The sequence below is a fragment of the Phocoena phocoena genome, chromosome 8 (genome assembly GCF_963924675.1).
Source record: "Phocoena phocoena chromosome 8, mPhoPho1.1, whole genome shotgun sequence".
Classification (NCBI taxonomy): domain Eukaryota; kingdom Metazoa; phylum Chordata; class Mammalia; order Artiodactyla; family Phocoenidae; genus Phocoena; species Phocoena phocoena.
This window is the reverse complement of record NC_089226.1, coordinates 104,048,001-104,072,676: the sequence shown is the minus strand read 5'-3', so window position 1 is coordinate 104,072,676 and position 24,676 is coordinate 104,048,001. Positions and strand designations below refer to the sequence as shown.

At 47.0% G+C, this 24,676-nt stretch overlaps 1 protein-coding gene across 3 annotated transcripts; it reads right to left on the bottom strand.

Annotated features, from left to right (window-relative positions):
* Window positions 1-2,419: 2,419 nt before the first annotated feature.
* Window positions 2,420-11,576, bottom strand: RBM14 (RNA binding motif protein 14). 3 transcript variants are annotated; one of them, XM_065881952.1, is made up of 3 exons: window positions 11,152-11,576; window positions 4,079-5,543; window positions 2,420-3,302 (listed from the first exon to the last, which is right to left on the bottom strand). In XM_065881952.1, exons 1-3 carry the CDS (start codon window positions 11,486-11,488, stop codon window positions 3,095-3,097), a joined length of 2,010 nt encoding a protein of 669 aa, XP_065738024.1. In that variant the 5' UTR covers window positions 11,489-11,576; the 3' UTR covers window positions 2,420-3,094. The 3 variants fall into 3 exon arrangements, with proteins under 3 accessions (XP_065738024.1, XP_065738025.1, XP_065738026.1); XM_065881953.1 differs by having other exon boundaries at window positions 5,433-5,543; window positions 11,152-11,556; XM_065881954.1 differs by lacking the exon at window positions 4,079-5,543 and having other exon boundaries at window positions 3,280-3,302; window positions 11,152-11,488.
* Window positions 11,577-24,676: the final 13,100 nt, after the last annotated feature.

Here is a 24,676-nt window from a genome sequence, read left to right as displayed (position 1 = left end):
CTTTATGATCTTTTTAAAGGTTCCTATAGAATTTAGGTGAATAAGAATTTTCCACCTATCATATCCACCTTATCTTCTTTATCACCCAAACTCCTATTACATTACATACTAGACCATAAATCTAGGAAATTAAGTTTCATTATGACCTTAGTCATCCCACATTATAGTCAACTTACTTGGCTTGATAGGACAAAATGACTGCAGAACCAACAGTCTGCGCACAGACTTTGGCAGAGCTTAACTGATGGGCATGACTACCCATGGAGGCTGACCACTCAGTGATAGTCCCGTTACCTCCAGCACAAGGGATGGGGCCCCAGGCCTACCCCAGAAAGAATCTGAAACAAGGTCCAAACCGCAGAAGAGAAGAGGCTGTAGAGGGGAGAAGCCTTTACATAGTCTTTACATAGTTCCAGGAATAAACCATCTAAAGCTTCTCCAATGAAGGTCAAGTTATAGAGGTGATAGATGAGAAAAGCAAAGATCTGAAGGACACTGGGAGCGCATATTCCCACCCACCTCTCCCAAAACACACATTAAATGTCTATCCTCCCATTCACTCAACCCAACCGTCTCCGAGTTATAGGACCCTGGAAATCAGAAATCCACAAAAAGCAAAGTATGAAGAATGGGCTATAGGATTAACACAGGTGGCATAATTTACAGAGGGAGGGAATTTTAAAACAATCTGCAAGAAAGAGGAAAATGACAAATGATTTAGCTTTAGCTCCTTCTAGCTTAAATGAGAAGCCTGGCAGCGGAGGCAACAAGGGCATCAGGACCTAAAGATAATAAGCAGAGTGATCATCTAGGCCAGGTCAGTCTGAAGAACTTGGGTTGCAATAAAGAAATATCAGCACTGGCCCCGAGAGCACATTAGGAACCATGTGCTAATGGTTTCATAGGAACCATGGGATTGGGACAGTGGCAGAACCCTCACTGGAGAGAAAGATGACAGAAAGCCACTGACAAAGAAGTAATTACAAATACGCAGGCCACAATCACAGCACTACAATTAACCAACCCTTGATTTTCCAGGGAAATAACCAGAGCTAAGCCTGTTAGCTTGGCCCTGAGATTACCCCACCCTCACTGCAGAAAAGTGACAAAAAACCTATCAAATTCGCCCTCCTCACAGTCCTGCAAACAAATGAAAAGGAGCAGCAAAGCACCTGAAGGCAAAGAAGTGAGAAGAAAGAAAAGCAAGGAAGAGCACTATGGCCTCAGTACCCCTGAGATTACCCCCAGTTTGCATCCACAAATAGGAGCTCACAGTTAAACAAAAACCATATGCTTTTGCCCAGTGGGCAGAGGGAAGAGAACACCTGGGGCAAACTACTCTGTCACAGGGAAGTTCACAAGAAACCAGTGAAGGAAGCAGAAAAGAACCCACCTGAACTCCATTTGACTGATACACACACACCCCAAAACCACCCTGCCCCAACAGACTCCCAAATCAAATTTATAAAGCCCCCTTTCCCAAACGAATGTCAGTAAGTTTCCTGTCACCACCCTACCCAACCAGTCTTTCATTCACCCATCATAAAGCCCAAGCCTCTGTCTTGTCCATGGCTGGAATTGTCTTATTTTGTGCCCAGGTCCTCTGAACCCCTAGTTCCAGAATGAAAGTATAAACAATCAATTCCTCAGCCTATCCCAGCATCCCTATTTGGTTATGCTTGCACCTCACCCCCTTCCCAGAGTCTATCATAACACCTTCAAATATAAACCCAACAAGAAAACATCTGGAAACCCTAACAAATGAAGATAGGCAATTTGAGTCTCAGGTGACTATGACAGGGGTTGGCAGGACGCAGGAAGGACACTCCGTGCTGATGTTCGACGTGCGAAATACCAGGTCTATAGCCAGAATCCCCCATACCAGCTTCCAACTGTCCCAACCACAGGGCATTACCAGACAGTGACATGACCCCCCCACCCCAACTACTGGCTCCTTCCCAGTAGTTGTCCCAGCCCCAGTACTTACTGGAGCCCACTGCCTGAAGGACCTACTAGCCTCATAAGCACCAAAGCCACCCATTCCCCACTTCTCACTTGAGAAGCCAAACCCTAGAACCACCCTGCTGGAGCTCAGGATTTTCCTGAACTAGAGACAAGTCAAGGAAAATAGCCAAGCACAGGCGAGGAAAATGGGCAGTAAAGTTACTGCATTTTGGTGTGATTAACTCAAGCTGAAGCAACTTGGGCCAGACTCTCCAGTCCTAAGGATGGCAGACTAGCAGAACGACGATGGGTTAAATCCCTCTGGCAGCAGGGAAATCATTCTAATTCCTACATTCAAACCCCTTTCCTCATCCGCCCTGGGTTCTCTGGCCACCCTCCCTTTAGTTGTCATGTCTTCCTGGATGTCAAACTGGCTTCTCTGAAACTGAGTGCAATCAAGACAATGACAACCAGGTTTCCAAACTGCAAATCGCCCCAAGTTTTATTTGTAGTCCATACAAAAGGGAAAAAAAATTAAGGTTTTCTAACACCACCTACTTGGGGAGATGGGGAAGTGGACTGTGCCGCACAGCATCAACTAGAACATCAGGGGTCAGTAGGGATCTGGACATACACCAACCAACTGCCCCAACAGGAACTCAGTCTCAACACAGTCTACAGAGGGACAAAGTCAGGGCCCCCTGGACAACTGGCACAGCTTGGCGCATAGGAAATGGTTAAGCTAACCCTTTCCTGGCCTCCCTCACATCTAAAAAGAAAAAGGCGCCGCCGACCTCAGCTGCAGGTTGCTTCCCCATCCAGACGACCTTAAATATCGCGCACAAAAATAAAAGGGAGCCAGGAAAAAAATAAAAACATAAAAGAAATTCCCATCCTGGGGAGATGGGAGGCAGGGGAGAGGGGAACCGCAGATCTAGAGCCAGTAGCAAGATTTGCTGCTGAGGCGAAGGAATAAAGTAGGTTACTGCCGAACACTCAAAGGGATCGTCTCCTGGGGAAGGCCCACATGGTAGAGGGGATGAAAAACCGCAAACAGGAGAGGTATGGGCCAGTGGTTACAACCTGGGTCTGCACCCTACCCCACCTCTCCTCTCCTTCCCTCCCTGTGGAGCCCTGTCCCAGGATGGCCCTACATGCGGCGCTGGTAGCCAGAGTGCATCTGAGCTGCCCGCAGGTAATCATTATAGGAGCCCGAATAGCGTGCGTAATCGGAATGGGCATCGGGCAGGCGACGGTAATCCAGCGAGGACTTTGTCGGCGAGCGGCGGAACGAAAGCTGCGACTCTGATAAACGGCGGTAATCAGAGAGCTCGGCTAAACGCCGGTCGGAACCATACCTAGTCGAGAGAAGAAGACAGTTGGTGAATGAGACAATTGAGGGGAGGGCTCCAGGTGGGCACGGGGGAGATGCCAATGGGGACAGGGAGGGTGTAATCAGATTGGTCTCCAACAAACAAGATTTTGTCAGAAGGCTCAACACCCTATCCAGGGCAAGAATTCAAGCCTGGTCCAACTCAGTGGGAAACCAAGCCCACCACTGAAGACCTCCCTTCTGAACTGGCCAAGGTGGATTCTGGTCTGCATTCCCAAACCACAGACAAACTATCCCCACCCTCGGGCCCTGCAGAGAAAGACCTTGGTTGTTTACCAACAGAACGGCGGATGAAAGCAAGGTCCCCAACTTCCCAAAGAGTGGACGCACCACATACACCCTGCCTTCAGCCAGTGACTGCCAAAGGGACTACTCTTTCAAACCCACCCCCACCAGAGGCCAGGACAACCACGTAACAGGCTTAAGGATCCTTCAGACAGTGGGAAAGACTATGGGCCACAATCTTGCAGGCACTAGCTCCAATAGCACTTGGGCTAGCCTTGACAGGTGACACTTTTCCCAGCCTGACTAGCTGGTACCACCCCAGTCTGAGCACTATGCTCCACCTGAACCCTCGTGACCAGGCAAGTTCACAGACATCACCCCCCTCAGCTTCTGGACATCCCACAGGAGTAGAGAAGACCAAGGGAGGGGCCGATGGCTCCAGTTTCCCTCCCATGCCAACCTCAGCCCCTTGCCCTGAGCCCCAGCTGGGGGCAGAGGCGGGGGGGCATACAGTACCTTTTCGACATGGCGACAGCCTTTTTGTACGGATCGTCGTAGCTGGCCCGGGGTGGGGAGAGGCGCGTACGCTCATAGGGCGGCGGGGTGCTGTTGGCGTTGGCAACGGCCCCCTGGGACATGGACAGGTAGGCTGCAGACGGCTGACCTGCCCCATCGTAGGCATTGCCCGGCTGGCCACGGTAGGAGGCAGCAGCCTGAGGATGCTGCTGTGCAGCATAGGAAGCAGCCAATGAGGCTGACGACTGAGTGCGGTAAGGAGCTGCCAGGGTGGCAGAAGGCTGGGCCCCGTAGGCAGCTGCAGCACCATAGGAGCCAGTGGCCGCAGCAGCTGACTGAGCCCCATACGAGCCCGACAGGCCCATTGATGCTTGAGCTCCGTAACTATTCAGCTGGGTCTGAACAACTGGCTGGGCCCCATAGGAGCCAGCCATTGGGGTAGTGGCTTGTGCAGCATATGCAGCTGGCTGGCTAGCGTAAGCAGCAGCTGTAGCTGGCTGTGCCACATAGGCAGCAGGTTGGGAAGAATAGGAAGCAGCCTGTTGTGCAGCGTATGGGGCAGACTGGGCATTATAAGAGGCCGAAGGCTGGGCACTGTAAGAAGCTGCCTGGGCCCCATAAGCTAGTGAAGAGGCTGCAGACTGGGCCCCATAGGAGGCTGCCTGGGCCCCATAGGAGCCTAGGGAGGAAGCTGCTCCCTGGGTGTTGTAGGAGGAGGCAGCCGCACGAACCCCATAGGAAGAGGCAGCCTGTGCCCCATAAGAGGATGGCTGGTTACCATAGGAGGCAAGGGAGGAGCCCTGAGCCCCATAGGAGTTGAGCGAAGAAGCCGCAGCTGGCTGACCCCCATAGGAGGAGAGGGCCGAGGCCGAGGGCTGGGCTCCACCATATGGACCAAGCGAGGAAGCTGCGGCAGACTGGGAGCTAGGGCTAGCCAGCTGGCCCCTGTATGGGGCCCCAAGGGAAACAGAGGGCTGAGCGCGGTAAGAGGCTGCCTGGGCTGTCATGGGCTGAGTCCGATAACCGACACCCAAAGAGGCAGAAGGCTGGGCCCTGTAGGCAGCGCCCAGTGACACTGAGGGCTGGGCCCGGTAGGTGGCTGGCTGGGCCGTCAGAGGAGCCACATACGAGGCTCGGGGAGGTGAACGGCGCAGGGGGCTGCGGTCGCGACCAAAGAAGGGTGGTGTGGGCTGACGGGCTTGCCCATCAAAGCCACCAGTGCTGTTGCCAAAAGCCTGCTGGTAGTCGAAGGTGGCAGAGAAGCCACCAGTTCCGGGGAATGCCGTATCCCCAGCCCCTGGTTTCTTGGTCTTGTCCCCAGACTGGATAGCCAGGCCAGGCCCCTTCTTCTGACCCTTGGTTGAGAGTTCCACGTTGATGCGCTTGCCCTTCACTTCTTTGCCGTTGAGCTGCGCGATGGCGGCTTTGGCATCTGCTTCCTTCTCCATGTGAACAAACGCGTAGTCTGATAAAGCAGCAGACAGAGGGTTAGCAATTAGGGGGGCAGGGCATGCTACCTGATGGGTCCCAAACTGGACACACCAACAGCACCCAGCTGTTGCCAGCTACCTCCAGGCCTCCAAACCCTCCTCTCCAGGAGTAGGTCATAAAATGTGGCTCCCATATAACAAAGCTTCTGACTGTCCCAAGCAGGCAGCTTTGTCTATGGCTTTCTTCCCATTCTCCCCGTTCCCCCTGCCACCTCACCCAACTTCCTGGTGAGAGAAGAAAGAGCAAAGATGAACAGCAACACAGGATAAAAATCTTCACATCTCCTGTAAGTATAAACGAGCAGACAAAAAGCAGAAAGCATTCCTGGATCACTCAATTATTCAGTATTGTCTATCCCAAGATTACCAAACACTACTGTTCACCTTTGAGGCTTAACTCTCAAACACTGAAAATGACCACTTATGTCTTGGAATGACCCATGTCTCAGCCCAGGGTCCAATTAAGGCAGGAGAGCTACACTGCAATGCACAGTCCATGAAATTCCTCCAGTATGATCTCCCCTTTTCCCACAGTACTTCCCGGTTTTCAAAGCACTTCCATGCACAGGACCTCATTTGGGCCTCACAACAATCCCAGGAGGCAGGCAGAGCAAAGGATCATTATCCCCATTTTACAGGTGGGCAAACACACTCAGAGAATTTATATGGCTTGCGACAAAACCATGTGTCAGACCCAGAAACAGAATCCCAGCTCTCCATGCCTCTTCACTACACCAGTCTACCCCTGAGAAGTCAATGTGTAAGGCAGGATTGTGTATTAAGACTAGACATTTAAGCTTAGAAGGGGAGAAGCTGGACCCCACGTAAGCCAATAAGATGTGAGAATGGAAACTGAGCCTCCTGGCTGAGTTCAGGCCCAAGGCGCGCGCACACATATACATACACACACACACACACACACACACACACACGCCCCCCCCCCCCCCAGTCTACATTACATCAGAGGTTACTCATCAAGAGACAGAAGTATTCCTTACCCCTTGGGCTTCTGTTCACAGAAAAGATTTGGTTTCTCAGCTTCACAGCAAGAAGCTGCAATTACCGCAACTAGCAGGCTCTGCTAAAAGCAGGTTACCCCTCAGGTCCTCATTCAGTTCTAAATGAGCTGTGGTAGGAAAGCCTCTAAGACAGGATGTTGATCTCAAAGTCCTACTCATCTACCATATAGAAGAAAACTTTAGGAAAGGAAGTAATAGGAAGAAATTCTTGTTCACATCTAAACTCACAAACCACGATGGTGCAAGCAGAATCTGAAGAACAATGAAAAAGGTCATGCTGGTGGTTAGTAAGGCCATGCACTTAACCCCATCTGGACCTGTGGCTACTTTTAAAGTCCAAGCACCAGGACCCCATCTCTCTCACATCACTTTAGGAAATGAATTACCTAGATGAAATTACTAAGGTTCCATTCTTGATAAGAAATCCTTTTAAATGGCCTCTAAACAAGTGCCCTAATTTCTAGAAACTTTCATACTGGGATGCCCTCTCTAGCTGTTCCTATAAAGCAAGCCATTTTCCTGGATGTAAGCCACCAACGTGACTCTCACACAAATAAGAATAAAAATAATCAACAGGTAGAAGTCAGAAGTGTGGTATAGCAAAAGGAATCCTGGGGCTAGGCGCTAAAATGCCTCAGCTGAAGATCCAGTTCACTGACTTGCTGTAAGTTCTTATGGAACTTACAATTTATTTCTCCATCTGACAATCTGTCCTACCCACCTCAGTTAGAAGATTCAAATGAGATGACAAAAATGCCTTGTAGGGCTTCCCTGGTGGCGCAGTGGTTGTGAGTCCGCCTGCTGATGCAGGGGACACGGGTTCGTGCCCCGGTCCGGGAAGATCCCACATGCCGCGGAGCGGCTGGGCCTGTGAGCCATGGCCGCTGAGCCTGCGCGTCCGGAGCCTGTGCTCCGCAACGGGAGAGGCCCCAACAGTGAGAGGCCCGCATACCGCCAAAAAAAAAAAAAAAAAAAGCCTTGTAAAGTATAAATAGCTATATAATGATAAAAATCATGATAATTATTCAAGCCCAGGAATAACCACAGGCTTAGTTCCATACAGATATGATCTTTCATCTCTAATAAAATACAAGAGATACAATGTCACCTGTAAATGCAAATTTGAAACTAGCCAGAGATGATAAAGGAACAAAATGAACTATCACAACTCTCTTTACACCTCTATGGCCAGAACCTGATTCTTCCAATTGCGAAAGGCGAAAAGCGTTCCTTTCGGCCTAGCCACAGGGCATCAAAACTGTCCTCTCATCTCTCACCTCCAGTTTGGGTACAGCGAGCTAAAAATCAATGCCGGTGGTCCCAGATCTCTTTAAAAGCAAAGGCTGAGCTGACCCTACCACCAGGAGAATGCAATGGCAAGCAGAAAGCAAGAGTGTAGGCAGATTAAAGGGAATTAAAAAACTTTCAGGCACTATGAGGGAATATTAAGGAACCATACTATATTCCTAGTTAACCTATCCACAAATTCCTAGGACTGGAATAAGCTAGGAAAAAACACCCAACAAAAACTTTCAATGGGTTTACAAGAGCAATAGGATGTCACATTATGTACTCCCTACTTAGCTGGGTTTTATTAAGAGACCAACTTGTGAAACTTGAAAATTGAGATTTCATGTGTACAATTCAATTGACCACACAGATAAGCTATATAGCTGATAAAAAGAAAGCTATCAGATACAATTATATCCAATTTATATCAGAGAGTTTCTAAGCCTGATACTGGAGGGAAGTGTGAATAGGTTGTCCAGCTGACACCATCACATGAGGGCTAACTAACCCTTATCACAGTGAGCAGCTAAACCCTGACCCAGCTCTTGCAAAGATGCCCAGGAACCTAACTACTCCTAGGACAATAAAGAAAAACCAAAGATCTAGAAAACTCCAGGGACCCACCTGCCTGGATAGGTAGTTCAAGGAAACGGTGTCCCCTGAAGGAAATCCATCGCATTTAAAAGGACTAGCAGGCAATGATTTACAGAGCTATCCTAATGGTCTGGTGACTTCACAATTCCTCCAGTACCAAAGTTAAGAGAATCCAGAAAAATGAGTTTTCCTATTCTCAGAAGGGTAAAAAATTCTAATTTGAAACTACAGAGCTGTATGTAGGAGGAAAGAATGGCCACCCACAACAAAGGAGAGGAAACAGTTTCCTATTCTGCCCTTCAGACTTCTCATGGAATCTAAATGGTTCCTAAAGCTGTCAGCAACTCTCAAACTTCATCCTTGAACACCCAACAGAATGTAGCTGTGGAGAGTGGTTACAATCTGCTGTTGCTATGGAAATTTTTACTCTACAAATCATATCTAAGCTCCTGGAACCAAGCAACTACATTATTCCCCCTGTGAAATAAAACGGAACTGGCTGTCCTGTGCAATGCCAAGCTTCTGTGCTTTTCAAAGACCTGACAACCAACACAAGATGACTCAATCAAGTGCCCATTCCCAGAACAAGAAATAAGTAAGCTATTTATAGAGCCAGAGCCAAGTCTCTTCTACTACATTCCCAACTTAAAAACTTCATTTTCCTTCACTCCAACTAGAAAAGCATCAGTGGAGAATATGATCCTCAAATCTTTACCACAGTCCCTTACCTCAAAATATTATCAAGCACTCTCTTACATATCAGCCTAACTACAAACGACAACTAACCACCACTCCCTAAGGAAATCAGTGCATCTCTGCCAATCAAATGTTCGCAAAGGGACAAAATGCACAAAACTTTCACTCTAACTCTCACAAAGAAACAGTCAAGAGTTCTAAAAACCACATGCAGTTACACACTTCACTCCACCCCCCCCCACTGTCACTTGGTGTCAGTCCCAAGCAAATTCAGGCAAATTTTTAGCTTTCTCTACCAACCCAAAGGAGGCTTCTTGACCAATGAGTTCCATAGAGACTGTCCCCTCAGATGCAAGTTTCTAGACTCCCAATCTAGTAGCCACCCTGTCTGAGAACCACACAAAAAAATGTAATAGGTCAAACACAGAACTCTCATAATGAGTCATATACATTTCCTGGCCAGGGGCCCAATCTGATGCCCTTCCCACTCTTTCACTCTAAATAAAAGCAAAAATTCATGCACCATACAGCCTGCCTCATCAGAGCACCCAGCAGGAAAGCCTGACTCCAGATAGTCATGAATTTGCACAGCCTGAGTTGAGGAAAACAAAATGCAGTATTAATGCAGAAGAAGGAATTACTCCTAGTGGTGGAGACTGCAACAACCCTCACACTTCCCCCAGTTACGGAAAGGATAAGGAATGACCCAAAAGATGTATCTTGGTGGAAATGAATAAGCACCTGCTCCCAAATGTATTTACTATCCTCAAAACTTCTCACACAGGGTATGAGCAGCTATGAATCCAACACCAGGAGCAAGGGATCAGATACTCACTCCCAGGTTGCATCCCTGAAGATAGCAAGGCAAAGTTAACTCTGATCTGTTCCCAAGTGGAACAGAAACTGGCCACATACACAAGGGCTATACCTCCAAATCTTGCCAACAAAAAAGAAAAAGAGCTTAGGGATAAGAACCCAGACTATGAAAAAAGTCAACTAAGTCCCAAAAAGGAGGTCAGGCCTAAATTATAGTGATATATTCTTCTCGAAGGCAAACTAGGGATCTACCCTGACAATTAGACTACTCAAGCAAAGATGACTATAAGTCCCCACGTCCCCCTCAGAGTGTGCCCCCTTGCAAAATCACCAAGTTTCTAAAAGGATACCGCCCTAGGGCACCAGCTTGACGAGTTAGCTGCTCAGAAGAGGCCGTTTCATAAAACAAGCCTTCGTCCACATGCGAAAAGTCGGGGTTTCCAGTTTATAGATGTAAAATCGATCCCAAAGGGGAAAAAAAAAAGTTTGAGGGAGTTGGAAAGCACAGAATTGCCACGCCTAACCCACCTAACAACACTGAAAGGCCAAAGTGGTTAGGAAGGGGCCCCTCCTGTACCCACGAGTAACTATACCCATCAGTAGACCCACGCCACACAATACTAAAAGATCCCAGCCCAAGAAACTTCCAAGGGCCCCGTTACCTTCCGCTCGGGAGCATTCATCGAGAGGGAACACGACGGTGGCCTTGGGGGAGGTGGGGTTCAGCCCCCACCTTTTCCCTTTTCCCTTGCTCTGACAGACTTCTGAAGAGTAAGTGGGGAAGTGGCGAAATCTTCCCCGCTCCATGATCCGGCTTCTGCCCGTCACTTCCCAATTTCCGTTCGGTGCCAGGCCCAGGAGCCCAGTGGAAGGCGCGCCCCCGGTACCCTCCCAAGTCTCTCAGGCGCGTCCCCGGCCCCGTAGCTCGGCTCGCAGTGGCCGCCGCACCCACCCAGAGCCGCTTCCTCCCATTTGGTTAATGGTGCCTGGACCGCACGGGAGGAGGGTGGCTCTACCCAACGCGCCCCAACACCTCCGGCCTCACTCCCGCGGACTTCTCCCAGCCCCCACCGCCAACCGCGCAGTGACCGACCCCCGGGAAAGGGGCGTGGCTAACAAGCAGAGTGCCCCGAGCGCGCCCGCGCCCGCGCGCCCGCCTCCACATTACCTTTCACCACGTCACACTCGATGACGCGTCCGCGGCGCTCGAAGAGGCTGCGCAATTCCTGGCTCGTGCACGCAGCCGATACATTGCCCACGAATATCTTCCAAGTGTTAAGAGGCCGTGGGCGCGACATCTCCACCACGAGCGCGCGCCCCGGCCGCAGCTCGTGGCCATGCAGGGCCTCGATGGCGCGCAGCGCGCCCGCGTTCTCGCGCATGTGCACGAAGGCGAACTGTTTCATGACGGCGCAGCTCATGACCGTGCCGTAGGGCGCAAAGAGAGCTGCCAGCTCCTCCGGCGTCGTATCCGCCCCATCGACGTTTCCCACGAATATCTTCATTTTGCCGCCGCAGCCGCCTTCCCGGAGAGCCTGGACCTCTCCTCCAGCGACAGGCGAAACGTCTGACCCGCCGGCAGTCCTCCCCAGGAATGGCTGGCGACCGAGAACCCCGCCGCGCAGGCGCTCTGACCTAGCCAATCGGAGCCCAGATCCCGCGTGCCCTGCAGCCAATCAGAGAGGCTGAGAGAAAATGCACTCAGGCGCAGCCAATACCAGAGGGCCTGGAGCCCGCTCGTTAGCGGAGGGGGTGGGAGAGGGACGACTGCGCGCGACCAACCGCCACTGCCGGGGGGAGGGGGAAGAAGGGCTGGAGAGGGGGAATCCGCGTGCGAGGAGTGGCTGCAGCGAGGCCTAGTCAGTGAGGCGGCCTCTGGCCTGGGTGGGGCCGGGATCGGCTGGCCCCAAGAAAAAACTTTGTTCAGTCGCAAGTCAGAGCCTCTCCCATTCTGGCAACCTAGGCCAAACACGCGCCTAGAGGTGGCAGCGAGTGTCCACGGGAAGGCCCAGCCTGGCGGGAGAAAACGAGACAGACGCCTTCCTTCAGCAAACGACTCCCAGGACTGCCGCTTGTGGTCTGAGGGGACCCTGAGAGGCATTTGCCCTGGAGAAACCCTCTTGCCATTAATTTATTCTTTGGAAACGCATTCCCTGAGGTTGCTGAGGTCCTGGCAGAGGCTGGAGACGTTGAAAAATCAGTAAGAGCCTCTCCCTTTTATGGACTTTCCAAACGAGGAATGAGATATATGTCTCTGTGTATGTTCGAAAATTTCCACAATAGAAAGTTTAATAAAATAGGAAATTAAGTCAAAAGAACGGTCCTTGAGAGGGTAAAAATTGAGCCTTTAAATAAAAGAAGAAAAACTTCAAAACTGACGGTTGTACGTTTGTAAATAAAAAGATTTTGCATGGCAGAAGACGTCAAAAACAAGAACATGTGACAAGTTCAGGGAAATGTTTGCTTACAAGTTCATGCTACAAATTTTATTGAGAACCTACCCTGTGGGGCAGGACCAAGGATAAAGCAGTAAACAAAAAGTGACAAAAATCCCGACCTTGGAGCTTATATTATGGTGCGGAGAGACAGATAATAACAAGTAAAACATTTAGCCTGCTAGGTAGTGATAAAGACTTGCAGTAACTGAGGGAGCAGACAAGCCATCCTCTGGGGGGAATAATTCCAGCGTGAAAGTACATGTCAGGAAGTCCTGGGGCAGCAGCATGTCTGTTCAAGGAATCACAAGCTAGTATGGCCGGAGGGGGGAACAGAGTGAATAATAGAGCGTAAGGATGGGGAGGAGGTGTAGAACCTTGTGGGCCATTGAAGTAATTTTGGCTTTCACTCTTAGACCGGAAGTCTAGAGAGCAGAGGGGTTCATCTGATATGACTTATCTTTCATAGTTTTATAAGTATCATTCTGGCTGCTATTGAAATGGGTAAAAACAAAGAGAAAAAAAAAAACAAACAAAGAGAAAACAGTCATTTGCTCAGAACAGTTATCACTATGGCAAAAATCCAGGAGAGAGGGACTACCCTGGAGGTCCAGTGGTTAGGACTCTGCACTTCCCCTGCAGCAGGCTTGGGTTCAATCCCTGGTCGGGAAACTAAGATCCCTTATGCAGCACGGCCAAAAAAAAAATCCAGGAAAGAGATGATGGTGACATGGATCAGGGTGGCTGCAGCAGAATTCAGGGGAAGTGCTCAGATTTGGATATAGTAGTTTGAAGGTAGAGCCAACAGAATGTGCGATCGGATGTGAGTTGTGAGAAAAGTCAAAGATGACTCCAGGTAAATGGAAACATGGAGTTGCCATTTATTGAGATAGGGAACATTGTGGATGACCAGGACATAATAAGTTGTTTTTTTGGTTTTTTGTTTGTCTTTGTTTTTGGCCATGCATCGCCGCCTGTGGGATCTTAGCTCCCCGACCAGGAATCAAACCCAGGCCCACAGAAGTGAAAGCATGGAGTCCTAACCACTGGACTGCCAGGGAGTTCCCTGGACATAATAAGTTTGAGATGCCTCTAAGTCATCAAGTGGAGATACCAATGGACAGTTCGATATGTGTCTGGAGTTCAGGGCAGAGGTCTGGACTGAAGATACAAATTTGTGAGTCTAAAGAGTTAATATCTATACTGTACAAAGAACTCCTACAAATTGATAGGAAAAAAAGATGAGATAAATATGCCAAGGGTGCTAACTGGTAATTTTATAGGAAAAAAAGTACAAATAGGCAATAAACAAGAAACTTCATTGCTCGTCAGGGAAATGCAATTTCCTGAGAGAATGAGAACGTTTTCGCCCCTCAGATGTGTAAAAAATTCAGAAGATTTATATCTGTTGGTGGTAAGGGTGTGAGGAAATTACACTTACAGATTGTATCTATGAACTACATATGTAGTGTGAACGCTACATCCTTCTTGGTAAGTATTCTGCCAATATCAAAACTTTAAATGTAGTGAGCTGGGATTTCCCTGGTGGTGCAGTGGTTAAGAATCCGCCTGCCAGTGCAGGGGAGATGGGTTCGATCCCTGGTCTGGGAAAATCCCACATGCCATGGAGCAACTAAGCCCGTGAGCCACAGCTACTGAAGCCCACATGCCTAGAGCCTGTGCTCCACAGCAAGAGAAGCCAGCACAATGAGAAGCCCATGCACCACAACAAAGAGTAGGCCCCACTCACCATAACTAGAGAAAGCCTGCACAGCAATGAAGACCCAACGCAGCCAAATAAATAATTATTAAATAAATAAATGTAGTTAGCCTTTAATATAGTAATCCTGCTTTGGAAATCTAGCCTACAGAAAACTCATCAATAAGGATGTTGGTATAAATTTATTTATTGTTGCATTGTTTGTAGTAGCAAGCAGTGGAAGCAACCTGAATGTCTATAAATAAGGAAATATTGACTTATGATGGAATATTATGTTGCTATTAGAAATAGGTCAGGGGACTTCCCTGGCGGTCCAGTGGTTAAGACTCTGCACTACCACCACAGGGGGCACAGGTTCCATCCGTGGTCAGGGAACTAAGATCCCACATGCCCCGAGGCCAAAAAAAAACATCTAAAAATAAAAATAGGTCAGAATCTATTGACATGGAAGGGTGACCATAATTTAAGAGGGAAAAAATGTAATTATATAACATTACATCTTTCTAAGCTGTAGGTGAAAAAACCCTCAATATAATATGCATACATTTTTTCAGCAAAGAAAAGTAATATCGGATACCTCAATGGGATGAGATGGGGGTTAATTTTTTTATGCTTTTCTGTATCATTAGACTTTCAACAATGAGCATCTAATTCTTTTATAATTTAAAAAAGTACACTATAAGGAGGAAAAGAGGGGCACCATTTTGATACCACTCTGATATATTCACAAATCCAAACTGCTGGCACTATTCTCAGAGCAGGGTATCAGCAGGCCTCTGGACACCCAGGGCACATAGTCTTTTAAAAGGATTCGTGGTGGCAGTTTCATGTTTGTTCCAAAAAATCCTGGGTTTAGAGTCAGAACACTGCAATAGAAATATAATGTGAAACCCATATGTGCTTTTAATTTTTCTGGTATCCACTTTAAAAAATAAAAAGAAACAGGTAAAATTAACTTTAACAATATATCTTATTTAACCCAATGTTTCTAAAAAAATATTCTTTCTTCATGTTATCAATATAAAAATTCTTGTTAAGATATTTTACATTCTTTTCCTTCAACTAAGTCTTTGAAATACATTGTGTATTGTACACTTACAGCACATCTCAATTTGGACAGGCCACATTTCCAGTGTTCAGTATGTAGCCACATGTGGCCAGTGGCTGCCATCTTGGCTAGTGCAGGTTTAGCCCTCTTCTTGAAATGGCCTTTAGATCCTGAAGAGACATCCTTTGGAAAAGCGAAACTTCAACGTTGGGGATACATGTGATTTTTTTAAATAGCCCTATATTTTTCAGAGCCAAGTGTGAGGAATGAGGATTAGCAGGAAGATCAAGCTCAGAAATATCCATCAACAAATAGTGTCAGAGCTGCCGAGGATTCTTCAGGATGAGCCAGGCCAGGCTGACCCAAACACTTTAAAGATCAGAGACTCAGGGACTTCCCCGGTGGCGCAGTGATTAAGAATCCACCTGCCAATGCAGGGAACACGGGTTTGAGCCCCGGTCTGGGAAGATCCCACATGCCGCGAAGCAACTAAGTCCGTGCGCCACAACTACTGAGCCTGTGTTCTAGAGCCCGCGTGCCACAGCTACTGAAACCTGCACGCCTAGAGCTCGTGCTCCACAAGAGAAGCCACTGCAATAAGAAGCCTGCGTACTGCAACAAAGAGTAGCCCCCGCTCACCGCAACTAGAGAAAACTCGCATGCAGCAACGGAGACCCAATGCAGCCAATTAATTAATTAATTAAAAAAAAAAAAAGATCAGAGACTCAGAGTATCCATTAAGGCTGCATCAAAAATACTTCAATGTTTATAAGTAAAATAATAAATGATAAAATAAATTAGGTTCTAATTATAAACACATTTTTCACCTACAAGGACATCTCAGTTAATTATACTAACAAACCAAAAACTTTTTGGTTTAGTTGGTGACTGTAGTAGGCCAAAGATATCAGTTCCTAATCCCTAGAACCTGTAAGTATTACCATATTTGGAAAAAGGGTCTTTTCAGATGTGATGAATTTAAGGATCTTGAGATGGGGAGATTATCCTTGATTACTTGCTTAGGCCCTAAATGCAAGTACCTGTATCCTCATAAGAGGGAGACAGAGGGAGACTTGGCACAAATACACAGAAGGAGAAGGTGATGGGAAGACAGAGCGGGGAGAGTTTTAAAGATGCTGGCCTTGAAAGTTGGAGCGATTGGCTGTGAGCCAAGGAATGCCAGCAGTCATCAGAAGCTGGAAGAGGCAAGGAATGGCAAGGATTTTTCCCTAGAGCCTCCAGAGAAACTGTGGCCCTGCTGACACCTTGATTTCAGCCCAGTAGTACTAATTTTTGACTTCTGGCTTCCAAAACTGTAAGAGAATAATGATCTCTTTTAAGCCACCCAGTTTTTGGTAATTTGTTACAGCGGCTACAGGAAACGAATAGAGTTGTAAATTGTTTTTTTAACAACACAAATGAAGATATTTTCACAGCATGAACTCATATTATCTTGTTCCAAACTTTTCCCCTTTCGACCCCCTTCCTTCCTGCTCTCCACCCTGTCCTATGTAAGGGTGTGAAAAGCGGAGACTTGGGGCTGTGGTAGCAGTCACCCTGCAACCAAAATGGGAGGGGGGTGCTAAGAGAAACGTACAGGTCAGGGCGACACAGTGTCCTGACACCACTGAGCCACTGGACCGGCTCTGAATCCTCAAACCTCCAGACTGCTTATCTTATGAGATAATTAAATGTCTTAATTGCTTTGACCCCTATTAGGACTCTTGCTACTTGCAGCAGAATTCATCCTAATATAGAATTCAACAGACAGTATCAAAACTGCAAGTAAGAAAAAGCAGTACATTTCCCTGGTGATTAGTGATAAATTGATTTGCTAATCATCAGGGAAATGCAAATCAAATCACCTTGATTTATCACCTCACACCTGTCAGAATGGATAGCATCAGAAAGAACACGGAATTCCCTGGCAGTCCAGATGGGTGGTGGGAATGTAATTTGGTGCAGCCACTGTAAAGAACAGTATGGAGGTTTCTCAAAAAATTAAAAATAGAACTACCTCATGACCTAGCAATTCCACTCCTGGGTACATATTGGAAAAAAACAAAAACACTACTTGGAAAAGATACACGCACCCCAATGTTCACAGCAGCATTATTTACTATTGCCAAGATATGGAAGCAACCTACGTGTCCTTCAACAGATGAATGGATAAAGAAGACACGATATATATGTACAATGGGATACTACTGAGCCATAAAAAAGAACAAAATTTTGCCATTTGCAGCAACATGGATGGACTTGGAGGGCATTATACTAAGAAATAAGTCAGAGAAAGATGAATACTGTATGCTATCACTTATATGTGGAATCTAAAAAATACAACAAACTAGTTAATATAACAGAAGAGAAGCAGACTCACAGAGAGAACAAGCTAGTGGTTACCAGTGGGGAGGGGGGAGGGGCAGTACAGGGCTGGGGAAGTGGGAGGTACAAACTATTGGGCGTAAGACAGGCTACAAGGATGTAGTGTATAACACAGGGAATATAGCCAATATTTTGTAATAACTTTAAATGGAGTTGAGAACTAAATTATTGCCTGTCATATCAGTAAACAAAGGATTTCACAGCCATCAGCCATCACATTACCCCCGTTTCAGTGAGCCCAGACTCTTGCATCTTCCCATACATAGAAAAGTGGTAAATTTCTTAACTTGAGATATCTGGTTTTCTTTTATTATCAAGTAATCTTTTGAGGTTCTGACTACATTGGTTCTGTTGCAAAAACTCCTATATATCCTGGCTCTTCCCCTTTTCTCTTTGGAGCAGTCTCTCAGAGTTATTTGAGATGCTATCTCATGGGCTTGAAGTCCTAAGAATGTCTGCTGAATAAAATATAACTCTCAGGAATTCCTGGCGATCCAGTGGTTAAGACTCCAGCTTTCATTGCTAAGGGTGTGGTTTTGATCCCTGGTCGGGGAACTAAGATCCCACAAGCCTCGTGGTGCGGCCAAAAAAAAAAAGGAAAAACATAACTCTCAACTTTCAGATTGTGCGTTTTTATTTTATTTTTTCAGTCGACAGAGTATAACCTTTAAAAACTGTATAAAAATAAAATTTAAAAAGTATTTATATTAAAAAAAAAGACCAGGGGGACTTCCCTGGTGGTGCAGGGTTAAGAATCAGCCTGCCAAGGCAGGGGACATGGGCTCAAGCCCTGCCAGGAAGATCCCACGTGCCATGGAGCAACTAAGCCTGTGCGCCACAGCTACTGAGCCCACATGCCACAACTACTGAGCCAGCACACCAAGAGCCCATGCTCTGTGACAAGAGAAGCCACCGCAATGAGAAGCCCAAGCATGGCAACCAAGAGTAACCCCTGCTCACCGCAACTAGAGAAAGCCAGCATGCAACAATGAAGACCCAACGCAGCCAAAAAAAAAAAAAGTGGTTGAGTGGGACTCCGTGCTCCCAATGCAGGGGGCCCGGGTTGAATCCCTCGACAGGGAACTAGATCACACATGCATGCCGCAACTAAGTTTGCATGCCGCAACTAAGGAGCCCGCCTGCTGCAAATAAAACCCAGCAGAACCAAATAAATAAATATTTTTTAAAAGACCAGTTTCACACCTTAAAAAAGAAAAAGCAATACAGTTGGGACTTCCCTGGTAGCGCAGGTTAAGAATCCGCCTGCCAATGCAGAGGACACAGGTTCGATCCCTGGTCTGGGAAGATCCCACATGCTGCGGAGCAACTAAGTCCGTGTGCCACAACTACTGAGCCTGCGCTCTAGAGCCCACGAGCCACAACTACTGCGCCTGTGTGCCACAACTACTGAAGTCTGCGCGCCTAGAGCCCGTGCTCTGCAGTAAGAGAAGCCCACACACCGCAACGAAGAGTAGCCCCCACTTACCGCAACTAGAGAAAGCTTGCATACAACAACGAAGACCCAGTGCAGCCAAAAATAAATAAATAAATTAAAAAAATTTTTTTAAAAAAGCAATACAGTCATGTTGTCTAAAAATATGGAGGTAAATTCCAGAAGAAATGGCTAAAGGAGTTGAAATCTCTTACCTCTAGAAAGTGGATTTGGGAAGAGATGGGACAGAAATTGCTCTTTTTCATTATAAGCATAGTAGTACTATTTGACTTTTTAAGTTGTGTACCTATGTTACTTAGATAAAAATCAAAATTTAAGAAAAAAAAAAATTAGGACTTCCCTGGTGGTGCAGTGGTTAAGAATCCGCCTGCCAATGCAGGGGCCACGGGGTTAAGCCCTAGTCTGGGAAGATCCCACATGCCATGGAGCAACTGAGCCCATGCGCCACAGCTATTTAGCCTGTGCTCTAGAGCCCGTGAGCCACGCAGCCAAAAATAAATAAATTAATTAATTTTAAAAAATAAAATAAATAAAAATTTATTAATTTTCAAAGTACTTTATTTTTTTTGCGTTGGGTCTTTGTTGCCGCGCGCGAGTTTTCTCTAGTTGCGGCGAGCAGGGGCTACTCTGTTGCGGTGCCCTGGCTTCTCATCTCTGTGGCTTCTCTTGTTGCGGAGCACGGGCTCTAGGCGCGTGGGCTTCAGTAGTTGTGGCACACGCGCTCAGTAGTTGTGGCTCGCGGGCTCTAGGGCGCAGGCTAAGCAGTTGTGGCGCACGGGCTTAGTTGTTCAGCAGCATGTGGGATCTTCCCAGACCGGGGCTCAAACCAGTGTCCCCTGCATTGGCAGGCGGATTCTTAACCACTGCACCACCAGGGAAGCCCTCTACTGCTTTTTTAATGTAAATGATTTTTTAATATTGAGATATAGGGAATTCTCTGGCGGTCCAGTGCTTAGGGCTCCACGCTTTCACTGCTGAGGGCCAGGGTTCAATCCCTGCTCAGTGAACTAAGATCCAAGTCATGTAGCACAGCCAAAAAAAAAAAGAGATATAATTCATACAACAAAAAATTCACCGCTTTAGTGTATAACTCAGTGGTTTTAGTATATTCACAGGGTGGTGCAACCATCACCACACTAAGTCCAGAACATTTTAATTAATCACCCCCAAAAAGAAACCCTGTACTTATTAGCTGTCACTCCCCATTCTCCCCTTCACTCATACCCTGGTGACCACTAATTTTTCTGGCTCTGGATTTGCCTATTCAAGACATTTTATATAAATGGAACAATACAAATATATGGCTCACATGTCTGGCTTCTTTCACTTAGCTTAATGTTTTCAAGATTTATCCACATCGCACCTTTTTTTCGTTAATCTAAAATAATTTCAAAATAAAGCACTTTCAAAAATTGACTTTAGGGGCTTCTCTGGTGGCGCAGTGGTTGAGAGTCCGCCTGCCGATGCAGGGGACACGGGTTCGTGCCCCGGTCCGGGAGGATCCCACATGCCGCGGAGCGGCTAGGCCCGTGAGCCGTGCCCGCTGAGCCTGTGCATCCGGAGCCTGTGCTCCGCAGTGGGAGAGGCCACAACAGTGAGAGGCCCGCGTACCAAAGAAAAAAAAAAAAAAAGGATAGGGACCCACATAATAGAATATTTTTAAAAGAAAAAAAGACTTAGGAAGTATGTTGAGAAGTTGACATTTAGGCTAGGAATCTGTGGTATTTAAGAAAATTAAACATATTAAATATACAAATACAATTCTTTAAAGTTTGAAGGAATTTAAGTTGCAGATGGGTATGATTATTTAAAGGAGTCCAATGTAGCCAACCAGAGTTTATCAAAGAAAAGGTAAAGATAATAACTCTTATCTTACTAGATTTATAGATAGAACAATAAACATTGTAAAGTTAAAGCCTTAAGGAAAGCTAGGCTTTAAGTAGGTTACTTTAATACAATTGAATAGTAACTGTGGCTGCTGTGACAGATCACCAAAAAACTGGGTGGCTTGAAACAACAGAAAGTTATTCTCTCACAGTTCTGGAGGCTAGAAGCCCAAATTAGTAGCACTGGGCTGAAATCAACGTGTCAGCAGGGCCTTGTGCCCTCCAGAGACTCTAAGAGATAAACTGTCCCTGCCAGCTAGCTTCTGGTGGCCGCCGGCATCCCTAGGCTTGTGGCCACGTCACTCTAGTCTCCAAGGTCAACATCATTAAACTTCTTTCCGGACTTCTCTGGCGGTCCAGTGGTTAAGACTCCATGCTTCCACTGCAGGGGACACAGGTTCATCCCTGGTCAGGGAATTAAGATCCCGTATGCCCCGTGGTGCCGGGGGTTTGGGGGGGGACCTCCTGGGCCTTCTTCTTGTAAGAATACCTGTGCTTGCATTTAGGGCCCATCGAGGTAATCCAGGATAATCTCATCTAAAAATCTGTAACTCAATCATATCTGCCAAGACCCTTTTTCCCAGATAAGGTAATATTTACAGCTTCCAGAGATTAGGACCTGATAATTTGTGTGTGGTAGGGGAGGCATTATGAGCCTATCACAGTAACTTTAAAAAAAGAAGTAATCACAGTCTCTTCAGGTGCACCAATACCACTAACATGCATCATAGACACAGTGACAGGATTCTCTCCTGCTGAAATTTTTAGCGGTATTATTAGGCAATTAGACCAAGGGAACCCAGAGCACTTTCCTCTTGGCCTTAAAGCTCAGCCCTCTCTCTGTTATGGTGCTTTCCATCACCAGGGTTTTTAGGTATAATCTCCTCTCTCTCTCTCTCTCTCTGGCTAAGATACCTCACGTCCTTTTTGGAAGTAGGTGACATATATGTATTTAAATTAGAGGGGAAGATTTTGGGGGCTGGAGGATAGTTCTGACTCTACTCCTAAAACACATAGCTCCAGTTTTTTTGTTGTTGTTTTTTTCATTTTGTTCTTTGGCCGTGACCCGCAGCTTGGGGGATCTTAGTTCCCCAACCAGGGAATGAACTTGTGCCCCCTGAAGTGGAAGCCTGGAGTCTTAACCACTGGACCACCAGGGAAGTCCCTAGTTTTGTTTTTTTTTTTTGGCCGCGTTGGGTCTTCATTGCTGCCCACCGGCTTTCTCTGGTTGCAGTGAGCGGGGGCTACTCTTGGTTGCGGTGCACAGGCTTCTCGTTACAGTGGCTTCTCTTGTTGCAGAGCATGGGCTGTAGGCGTGCGGGCTTCAGTAGTTGTGGCACACGGGCTCAGTAGTTGTGGCCCATGGACTTAGTCACTCCTTGGCATGTGGGATCTTCCCAGACCAGGGCTCGAACCTGTGTCCCCTGCATTGGCAGGCGGATTCTTAACCACTGCGCCACCAGGGAAGTCCCCCTAACCAGTTTTAAAACATGAGACTAGTAGTTCTCAAACTTTAGTATGCCTCAAAATCACCTACAAGCCTTTTTTTAAAAAAATTTTTTATTGGAGTACATTTGATTTACAACGTTGCATTAGTTTCTGCTGTACAGCAAAGTGAATCAGTTATACATATACATATATCCACTCTTTTTTAGATTCTTTTCCCATATAGGTCATGACAGAGCACTGAGTAGAGTTCCCTGTGCTATACAGTAGGTCCTTATTAGTTTTCTATTTTATATATAGTAGTGTGTGTATGTCAATCCCAACCTCCCAGTTTATCCCTCCCCACCCCCCCAAAGGCTTTTAAAACAGATTCCTAGGCTTCACTCACCAAGTGTCTGATTCAGTAAGTCTGGAATGAAGCTCCAGAATTTGCATTTCAAACATTTCCAGGTGTTGCTCAAGCCTCTGGTCAGGGATGACAAGGGCCCCCACTTGAGAGCCACTGTAGTGGTAAAGCAGAGAAGACAGAGGAGGAACAGAGAGAAGGCTTTTCAGAAGCCAGAATTTCACTTACCTTCGCATAATGGCCCCCACCTCTTCCAAGGACCCCACCTGTGGCCAGGAGTCCTTGAGCCGAGGCTCTGCCACGGCTCTGAAGAGTGACTCCAACTGGGCCCCTCTACCAGGATTCATCTGGGGAGATCTCCCGCTTGGGAAAAAGGAGCAGCTCTACAAACCCACAATGTGGAACCCCAGGCAGAACTGAGAATGCAATGCCAGAAGGTGAAAACCCAGGGGGAAGAGGGCAGAAGAGATAGGAGGTTTCCAAGACATGGATTATGAGGCTGGGCACCGGGAACCACTGAGAAAGCAGCTGCGGCAGAGGAAAGATGCTAAAGGGCAGCTGAGAGAACAGGGGGCAAAAGAAAGTATCTGGGTTCCCTGAGACACAGTGCAAAAATCCTTGGAGTTACACATGATTTTGAGCAATTTGTGGAACAGTTTTTTTTCTTTTATTTTTTTTGGCTGAGCCGCACGGCTTGTGGGATCTTAGTTCCCCAACCAGGGATTGAACCCCTGCCCCCCGCAGTGGAAGCACCAAGTCTTAACCACCGGACCACCAGGAAAGTCCCTGCAAACTTCTACTTATGGCAAATGACTCTTGCTTTCCATACTTTACATTGAGAACCAATATAGACTTAGAACCAGACCACCTGGGTCTGAATCTAGACTTGGCCAAGTAACTAGCTGTGTGATCTTGGGCAAGTTACATAATCACCCTGTGTTCCGCTTTTCTCATCTGTGACATAGGATAATGACAGAACCTACTGGGAATTCCCTGGCAGTCCAGTAGTTAGGACTCGAGCTTTCACTGCCAACTAAGATCCCACGAGCCACGTGGCGTGGCCAAGAAAAAAACAAAAACAAAAACAGAACCTACCTTGTAGTATTGTCATGAGGATTCAATGAATTACTGCATGTGAAGTGTTCAGAATAGAGTCTGGCACTTAATCATCATTATACAGGTGTTAGCTAATATGATTAAATTTTCCTTTTTTTTTCTTTTGTGGTACGCGGGCCTCTCACTGTTGTGGCCTCTCCTGTTGCGGAGCACAGGCTCCGGAAGCGCAAGCTCAGCGGCCATGGCTCCCGGGCCCAGCCGCTCTGCGGCATGTGGGATCTTCCTGGGCCAGGGCACAAACCCGTGTCCCCTGAATCGGCAGGCGGACTCTCAACCACTGCGTCACCAGGGAAGCCCTAAATTTTCCTTTTTAAGTTTAAAAGTGAATTAATTTAAAGAATAGTATTTGGTAAATGATAGTACAGATGGTTGGTGGACATGGCAGAAGTTGAGAGAGAACACGAAAATGTCTGAATTTGGCGAAGATTTTCCACCTGTGCTCCTTGAAGCCCCAGGGTTTTTGGGAAGCTTAGTTAGAGCTAAGCATCTTTGGCTGTAGTTCTACTTCTGCTTTACAGATAGGGTTTCAAGGTATTTGAACAGTGTTCTGTGATTTAAGAACGAAGTTTGAAAACCACACGGCTAAGAGTTTAGAAGAGAGAAAAGTTAATGGGGATACTGATCCTTTAGGAGTAGAAAAAGAGTGGCAGGGGATGGTGAGCGGTTTAGCCATAAATGGGTTAAATCCAGCTAGAATTCCAGAATGAAGGTGAGAGGAGGTCAGGAGTTGGCTGTGAGCAGAGTCCAAGGGGAGTTCCTGCAATGATTCTGAGGTGGAGAAACACAGCCTGGGCCCCAGGCTTAAAAGGACTTGGTTCCCCAGGAACCAAGGGGAGCTGGAAAGCAACCAGCATAGGT

Coding starts and splice junctions, on each gene's coding strand:
- RBM14 (XM_065881952.1), bottom strand. CDS start 11,488: ATGAAGATATTCGTGGGAAACGTCGATGGGGCGGATACGACGCCGGAG. Junction 5,544..11,151: donor CGAGTGTGACGTGGTGAAAG/GTAATGTGGAGG, acceptor CTGCTTTATCAG/ACTACGCGTTTGTTCACATG. Junction 3,303..4,078: donor GCTGTCGCCATGTCGAAAAG/GTACTGTATGCC, acceptor TCTCTCGACTAG/GTATGGTTCCGACCGGCGTT.